The 9,156-nt window shown below is 42.2% G+C and overlaps 1 protein-coding gene across 1 annotated transcript; it reads right to left on the bottom strand.

The window, feature by feature from the left end:
* Positions 1–844: 844 nt before the first annotated feature.
* Positions 845–6,687, bottom strand: CUNH9orf40 (chromosome unknown C9orf40 homolog). Its single transcript, XM_062641580.1, has 2 exons — positions 6,268–6,687; positions 845–1,173 (listed from the first exon to the last, which is right to left on the bottom strand). The coding sequence occupies exons 1-2, from the start codon at positions 6,673–6,675 to the stop codon at positions 1,018–1,020; spliced, it is 564 nt and encodes a 187-aa protein (XP_062497564.1). The 5' UTR covers positions 6,676–6,687; the 3' UTR covers positions 845–1,017.
* Positions 6,688–9,156: the final 2,469 nt, after the last annotated feature.

A 9,156-nucleotide genomic window follows, 5' to 3' on the forward strand; every position in this document is an offset into this window, starting at 1 on the left:
AAGATCCATAGTCTGCAAAAACTACACCACAGTCAGTTAAGTTTGAAAAGTTTTGTGTTGTAATTTTATATTGTATTAACTTTTGTTGACATGCACACCTGCCATTTCAATGCTACCAGCTGCTTCAGAGCTAACATTATATAGAATAAGAACAGCATTAACTTGAGAATGAACCAAAAACTTAAAAGCTGTCTGCCCTCTGCTTCAGGCAATCTGAACACGGGGAGGTGAAAAAACTTTTTCACAAGGAAAATATGAAAAACTGTCAGAACAGTGGCAGCTTACAGAAGAAAAGATCCCCTTTTTTTTCCCCCTCTCTTCCACACTTGGTTTTGGTTTGCATAGAAAAGGGAATGTTCCATCTAGTTTTGGTAGGCTCTTATTTTTTGGTTTAGCTATCACACATGTAATAAAAGCAACCAGAAAAACAACATTTTAAATCTACACTAATCACTACAGTTCGTGTGCTTTATTTCACATGATAAATATTTCACTTTTGGGTACCACAGTTGTATCTTTTTGTTCAGGACAGGCAAAATGATCTTCCACTTCGTTTCAGCATGTGACACACCTATTTCTTTTAACTGCATCCCAAAACCCTAATTTTCTGTAGTCTTCTTTTAGCCTGCCTCCATGTTTTCAAGTATTCTTGCCAGACATCATAGCCTAAACTATATACCTCCAGACAGCTTACTATTAAGTACCCAACAGTAATTATCCTATCCACTTAGACAACTCACACTTCCTTTTGCAGACTGACATAATGCTGTTTCTTCAAGAAGGCAGAAGCATGCTTAGTTTTCTTCCAAGCAAAAAAAAAAACCTGAATCCAAACGGAAACCCAACAGTAATTATCCTATCCACTTAGACAACTCACACTTCCTTTTGCAGACTGACATAATGCTGTTTCTTCAAGAAGGCAGAAGCATGCTTAGTTTTCTTCCAAGCAAAAAAAAAACCTGAATCCAAACGGAAACAAGTTTCCTGCAAGTAGATGTACAACCACAAAACAACTGATCAGGTTTCCATTTCAGTCTCCATGGTATCAGTCCTCGGAGGAGTTTTAGTTTCTGATGGAGTCTCACCATCTGGGTTCTGAATATCAGACAAATCAATAGCAGGCAATGGTGTTCTCCAATACAGGAATGAGTTATACTGACAGAATTCTTCTGGCTTTGAAAAGAGACAAATAAAAAAGAAAAAAAATGTTAATGTGTTTCACACCAGTACAAAATAATAAAAAGAAACTTTTATAAAAAAAACCTGAAACAAGGAAAACTTACTTAGCTGTTCATATTAAAAGTTTTTATAATTTTGCACAGGAAAAATACGAGCTATTTCTAAGGAAAATACTATACAGAATCTCCACCAAGTCATAATTTACTTTAGTCTTTTCAAATATTCTCGCTATAAACTACTGTACAACTTCTGGGTAGCTCCACTAATTTCTTAAATTTGCAGCATTTGCACATGATACCGTAAAATTTGTGCAATTATTGGACTCCATATACAAAACCATTCACTACTTTTTCTTCTCACAATGGTATACAAATATCATGCCCATTTAGAAGCTCGTATTCAGAAGAATGTGTTCAGCTATTTTACATCAATTCAGAGGATGTTACCTGCAACAAAAGTAAAGCATTGAGTAGTGTTTCTACCACATTCTGTTTCTTCTTTTCTGTATCTATATTTTGTACTCAAGTACACGTGCAAAAAAAATGAACACCTCTTCTAGGGGCAGGGAGGATAAAGTTTAAGAACTATTAAGTAGTATCAGAAAAACTGTGGAGGGATATGTACTTATCTACTACTTTAATATAGCACTTTTTTTTTTTATTATTTGTCTCTGTTAGAAAACACACTGTATGTTTAAAAACACATGTTGTGGTTATAAGCACTGGCCCCTATGTGCATGTTTCTATGGACACAGTAGGATTCTTAAGTCATTCCTTAGGTCTTGAGCGCATAGGTTCTTCTGGTACGTGAAAACACCGAGTGCTGCCACACACCTAGAATAATGCACTTCTGTGTAATACTGCTTTGCATTTTTCCTAACATACAACTGCATTTTTTAAATATTTTAATGTTGCACCTCTCAACAGGTGCTTGCAAAAGTATTTTTTAACAAATAATGGTGTAACTTCTTTGGTATGGTTGCTGAAAAATGTCACACTTTGCTGGCTCTACAACAGAATAAAAAAAAATCTAGTGTTCAAAACCAGCAGTATTGCCCCTAAACCCTCTTAGATACTGCAAAATAATGCTTCCCCGCACTCCCCGAGAAGGAAGTATGTAAATTCACCATACTTTCCATTTAAAGAATATGTTTCTACTGGTTACTGTAAAAACCTCTTGTGAACTACAATTTCCTGTACTAGGTAACCTTTTTTTTTTACAACAAAACCCCTGTGATATTCAAGGTTTGTAATAATTAAGAGAGGCATGAAAGATGTAGACACTTCATAGCAGCAAGAGAACTGTGTGCCTATAGAGTACTACTAATGTGAATTTGCTCACTAGGAAAAGATTGTCTTCAGGGATAATTAAACAACCAAAGTTGCCATTAATGGGAATTGAGACCAAAACCAATTAAGTGATTTAGTGCCACAGGAACAGAAGGATTGATTACATGGAAACTGGAAGAAAGCCAAACTATAAGTAGTTGTACACGTTTGCATGAAGATACTTGTAAACTGTAATTTTTGTACTGCACAGCATTAACAAACAACAAAGTGAAAGGGAAGATTTTCCAGTCTGTATTCCAACCTAGGCTATGTCACCCACACTAAGGCAGGTGGCTAACAAGTTCGTTGGAAAAGTATCTAGCAATGGAGTTTTAGAAACTGTCAGCTACTCTTACAGATTCTCCCCATGGTTAATCCAAACTCCCTTATATTTTGGTAAGTTACTGCTCACAGTAGCAGGTAACACACACACTCAAGAGATACAAAAGCTCAGTATCTGTGGATGAAATTGTTTAATTTTTAGAGTTAATTTTGCAACTCTAGTTGCAAAGGTGTGCTTGCAAGTAAAACTCAATATTTATTCTCAGGACAACTGTAGTATAATTGGCATTGCTTGTAACTTTAACAAAAACTGTGAAATTAACAGCGTGCTGATCATGCTTGTTACTGTAGTGAACCTACATAATCCACAAAACAGCCAAGAATCATCCCCACCTACAGCTGTGTTTTCAGAAAGATGTAAAAATCACCATCTGAAATATCTTTGTTAAAAATTGAAAACATGCAAAGGTAGGACACAAGGAAAATGGGCAAAACTCTTGTGTGACATTAAGCAAGCTTTATTTTTAAGGCCAAAACTGTACTTACAGAACAGAATACTGTACTTATAGAACCAACCTGTTAAAACACACAGTCCTACAAAAATATTTTATAGAGAATATTCTTTGTTGTGTGGAAATCCAATGGACTTATTGCCTTCTTACCACAGCTAAAGCTTACAAAATTATGCCTAGTAACCCTAGGGAAAAGCAAAGAATTCAGCATCATAGCTGTGATGAAGTAAAACTGTTCTGTAGAGGCTTGCACAACTTTTGTTTAATTTCCTTTGCTTGTTCTCTCTTCAAAAATGAAAGATATGTTTGTGCTTAAAAGGTACAGCCTAAAAAGGATGTATAATTTCATAGGCCATAGAATTCGCCCTTCAATTCCTTTGTGCTTCAATATTGCCATCCATCACAAAAAAAAAAAACCCAAAACCCAAACAAACACAACCAGCCAACCAAGAAAACACCATGAGGCAAAGCCTAAGAAAAATCATGACAGTCACGTGAAGTTCTCGATGACTGGAAAAAAGGCAAATATAACCCCCATTTTCAAGAAGGGGAAAACGGATGACCCAGGGAATTACAGACCAGTCAGTCTCACCTCTGTGCCTGGCAAAATCTTGGAGCAGATTCTCCTGGATGGCATCGTAAGGCACATGAAAAACAACAAGGTGCTTGGTGACAGCCAGCATGGCTTCACTAAGGGGAAATACTCCCTGACCAATGTGGTGGCCTTCTATGATGAGGCTACAGAACTGATGGACAGGGGTAGAGCAGTTGATGTCATCTACTCATCTACCTTGACTTGTGCAAAGCATTCGACACTGTCCCACACGACATCCTTGTCTCTAAATTGGAGAGACATCAATTTGATGGGTGGACCATTCAGTGGATAAAGAACTGGCTGGATGGCCGCATGCAAAGAGTTGTGGTCAATGGCTCAATGTCTGGCAGGAGACCAGTAACGAGTGGTGTCCCTCAGGGATCGGTGTTGGGACCGGTCTTGTTTAACATCTTTGTTGCTGACATGGACAGTGGGATTGAGTGCGCCCTCAGCAAGTCTGCCGATGACACCAAGCTGTGTGGTTCGGTTGATACCCTGGAGGGAAGGAATGCCATCCAGAGGGACCTCGACACGCTTGTGAGGTGGGCTGATGCCAACCTCATAAAGTTTTAACCATGACAAGTGCAAGGTCCTGCACCTGGGTCGAAGCAATCCCAGACACAGCTACAGGTTCGGCAGAGAAGAGATTCAGAGCAGCCCTGCGGAGAAGGACTTGGAGGTGTTGGTCGATGAGAAAATGAACATGAGCCAGCTTCAGTGTGCGCTTGCAGCCCAGAAAGCCAACCGTATCCTGGGCTGCATCAAAAGGAGCGTGCCCAGCAGGTCGAAGGAGGTGATTCTGCCCCTCTACTCTGCTCTCAGGAGACCTCACTTGGATCACTGTGTGCAGTTCTGGGGTCCTCAACATAAAAAGGACATGGAACTGTTGGAACAAGTCCAGAGGAGGGCCACAAGGATGATCAGGGGACTGGACTGGAGCACCTCCTGTATGAAGACAGGCTGAGGAAGTTGGGGCTGTTCAGCCTGGCGAAGAGAAGGCTGCATGGAGACCTCATAGCAGCCTTCCAGTATCTGAAGGGGGCCTATAAGGATGCTGGGGAGGGACTCTTCATTAGGGACTGTAGTGACAGGACAAGGGGTAACGGGTTCAAACTTAAACAGGGGAAGTTTAGACTGGATATAAGGAGGAAATTCTTTACTGTGAGGGTGGAATGGGTTGCCCAGGGAAGTTGTGAATGCTCCATCCCTGTCAGCATTCATGGCCAGGTTGGACGAAGCCTTGGGTGAGATGGTTTAGTGTGAGGTGTCCCTGCCCATGAAAGAGGGGTTGGAACTAGATGATCTTAAGGTCCTTTCCAGCCCTGACTATTCTATGATTCTATAAAGAAAAGCCACCATTTTTTTTTTTTTTACAGATCATAGCTGGGTGTTACCCAGTCAAATTCCCTGACTTCTCAAAACCAGAATCTAAAACTGGAGTTCAAAGCCCATATGACCTGACTATAGACTTTCTGCTGCTTCTGTATTCCTGGATCAAATACTTTGGTCTTACTTAAAAGGTCCAGGCAGGAGGAAAGGTGAGTTTATATACATCAAAATTCTAGATAATTGTAAAAGCTGACCTAGTAGTTTATTTCTTGCAAAACTAGGATTTTCTTAGTACAGTATTTTGTTTTCTGGCCTAATGTGTAAACTGTGGCCAAGACCAGACAGAAGAATGTATGTTGTTAAAAAGTAAATCAGAAACTTCAGAAACTCACTGTGCATTCCAGTACATCCTGATCACTAAATACCTAATCCCCGTCCTCTGACCACTGCCTTCACCAGACCTTTCAGGTAAAAGATAGCTCTGGTATTGCTACTGAACAGTTATCCCAAACAGTAAGTTAAAAAGTTGTTAGATAGTGTAGCAAACCTGTGCCGCAAACTTAAAACAGCACAGGCACTATCAAAATGAACTCTTCAAGCTCCCCAACATACTTTTAGATGGGGATGTGGCTGAAGGGAAACCTAATTAACGTTAACTCCTTACAAGCTGTTTCCCATCATTTTTTCGGGAGGAAGAAAGGGCAGGGAGGAGGTAGAAATGCTATTTCTTCTGCTTAAGTGGAAATGAAAACTAAAACTTTTAAGAGGCCGATTAACAGTTAACACCAGGGGGCTCAGGGCGGACTACGGGGCGTGGGTGAAGGGCATTCCTCCCTCAAGTCCTGCGGCCTTTCTCGTTAGCCCCCCCACGCCGGCGCAACGGGCTGCTGCCGAAGCCCCACGGTAACGCCTCGGCTGCCACCAACATCGCCCAGCCAGTGTTTTCTCTCCCCGGAGGCGAGCAGCCGGGGCCCGCCCACAGCGGCAGCCCCGCGGCACGCTCTACGAGAGGCCTCCCGCCTTATCAGCCCCACTCCGTTACCTCAGCGATGGCGGCGCGCTCTTTGCTCTGGCCACATGCGCATCCCTCCTCCGTCCGCAGGTCCTGGGGCGCCACGGCCGTGCCGCGCCGCCGCCGCCTGCCCCCCACGTCCCCCTGCTCGCCGCGAGGGCTGCAACCGCGCAGCCCGGGCCGCTTGCCCGGCGGCGCCTCAGCCTCCTCCAGCTTCCGCTTCGGGGCGGCAGGGCCAGGGCCGGCGCCGGCCCCTTCGGCCCTGGGGCGCCGCTCGGGCACCGGAGCGCGGGACAGCGGCGACTCGCGCAGGAGCCGTTTGACGGGCACGTGACACACTAACGGCTCCGTGCGCCGCTTGGCCATGGAGCCGCCGGCTCCGGGAGGTGCGCGACACCCGGCACCGCACGCCCGGCCACCCCGCCGGGCAGCGCGCATGCGCACTGCGGGCCTTGCCCACCTCCTCCTTCCCCCTCCCCGTGCGGGCAGGACGCTACGCGGTGAGGGGCGGGGCACAGCCGCGCCGTTACCGCCGCGCGGGATCGGGAAGCAGCGCCCGCAGGCAAGGGACCGCAGCGAGCACGAGACACATCAAGTCTACGGCAAAGTTTGTGTCCAAAACGCCGTTCCCACACTGAGAACGGCGGGAAGCGCACCCGGAGCGTGAAACCTCCCCTTCCTTAGCGTCGTCACCCACCCCAGAGCGCACTGAACTCAAAGACAAATACAGGACACGTTGCAGCTCCGTAGGAGGAGTGTTAGTACAGTGAAGATTATGCAGCGTTTTATTTTATACCAGATACCACATACAGTTTAACAGTAACCTAAATTAAATGATCTTGGCTCCACTGACGGATGCCTCAAGTATTCCCCCCTATCCCCATGTATACAATTGAATAGAAGAATGTGATCACATTCAGTAATACACAATTATCCCCATGAATAAAATACAAGTCAACAGGAGCTCAAGTATAAAACACAGCCAACTCATACAGTTTATAAACATCATTATTCTGCTTCCAATTCCTATGCAAGGGTTAAAATTCAAAAGGACATTGGGGAAAACTGTCGTTTTCTAGATGATAAATAAAAGCACATCACTGTATACCTGACATAAGGAAATAAAAACATTTTCCAGAAGCAACACGTAAAATGGCACTTGTGACAATGTAGGGTGGCAAAGAACAAAACCACTAGAACAAAAGATAGCCACAGTCTACTAGAAAGCAAGAGCTCATTGCCTGCTTGTGCAGAACAGGAATACAGCATTTTAAGTGTAACTACAGACTGGGGAGGAGGCAGAAACTGGGCAATATTACAGATACATACACTACTCAGCAACAGCATTATCAACGTTCACCTAACATCTTAATTCAAGGAGCTTGAAAAACAGGCAAACTAATCATACTCCATCTAAGGGAAAAAATAAAAATCAGAAAGAAAGCAAAGAAGCACAAAGCCTCTCAACAATACAGGAAATTAAAGCAACTTTCTATCAGGTGTCCAAGGGCTTTTGTATTTCACCTACTTTATGGCAATGGCAATGTTTCAGCTTTAAACACATTTGCCCTGGACCACTGCAGATCTCCAACTGCTCATTTTGGGGGCTTTTAAGAAGAAAGAGTTCAAATAAGACTAGTTAAAGCAAAGCTGTAATTGAAGACTGCAGCAGACCAGAAGCCTTTATTCGCAGTAGTAACTCTGAGCAGAAAGTGGCATGGTCCTGAAGTATATTCAGGCATGTTGCTCTTTTATGCAGCATTGAAACTATAAAAAAAATAAAGTTTGTGCTTTTCCTCCTTGCAGACTTTCAATTTAGGAATAAAAGCACAATTTTTTTGCCATGATGGGAAAAATCCAAAAGCCTGTAACAGATTTATTGAAGAGATGCATTTAGGACATCTCCATGAAAAAAAAAAAACAAACCCACAACAAATAAACCAAACCAAAAAAAATAGAGGACAAGCAAGCTGTTGTCCACTGCCATTATGACAAAATACAAGAAGCCCTTGATTCCTTACCATAATATTTTTATTTTTAAGAAATTTTTCAAATGGTTAAAAATGGTACTTGTGGTAACCAATATGTTAAGAAAATTCAATGGCTAACATGGTACCTCTTGTCAGCACAGTGATTATTAATTAACATTTTCTCATGTACATCACTTTTAAGTGACAGAAGATTCAGCCTCCTGTATAGTATCATGATGTGTAGATTAAATATTCACCTATGCCACATCTGCCAGGGGAAAAAAAAAACATTAGCAACAAGAAGTCATTAAGTCACAAGGGTAAAGAGCCTGAAGGTACAAGAAAGCTATCTACCAGTTGGGCTGCATATGCTGACTTGGGTAGAGGTGGATAGGTCACAGCACATAAAACATACATGTAACTTCCCCCACCCCACCGGCTTGAGGGATTTTTCTGTTGCACTACCTGCATACAGCATGGATAAATCTGCTATATTATCAACTTTAAAAAAAGAGCTCAAGGCATTACATGACAGTTAATTATGTTAACAAGAATAAGAAATACTGCTCCACTGTTCTGGCTTAAGTATTCACTAGGTGACTCAAAATCAATGTATTTTAAGATTGCAATGCATCTAACATATTTCAGTTTCAACACTAGCAGATTGATCAAAATTGGTGTTACTCCTGAACTGAGGTTAACATACTACTTCTCTGTGACATGCTACTTTTTCATCACACAGTACTCTGCTTTCACAGAGCATTTCAAAAGTTTCAGTCTGTGGGTTGTTTTGATTATATTGTTAACAGTAGTACAGTCAAATACTGGAATCTGTATAATAATCTACTTCATTCTGGTCTAATAGTTCTGATGGCTATTTTATCCATTATGAATAACTTTATCACTTTCCAATCATTTCAGACTTCATAATTTAAGTATATGCTTAGAA

The sequence above is a fragment of the Pezoporus occidentalis genome, unplaced genomic scaffold, assembly GCF_034315485.1.
Source record: "Pezoporus occidentalis ecotype Australia unplaced genomic scaffold, CSIRO_AGI_Poc_V1 ctg117, whole genome shotgun sequence".
In the NCBI taxonomy this organism is placed as follows: Eukaryota; Metazoa; Chordata; class Aves; order Psittaciformes; family Psittacidae; genus Pezoporus; species Pezoporus occidentalis.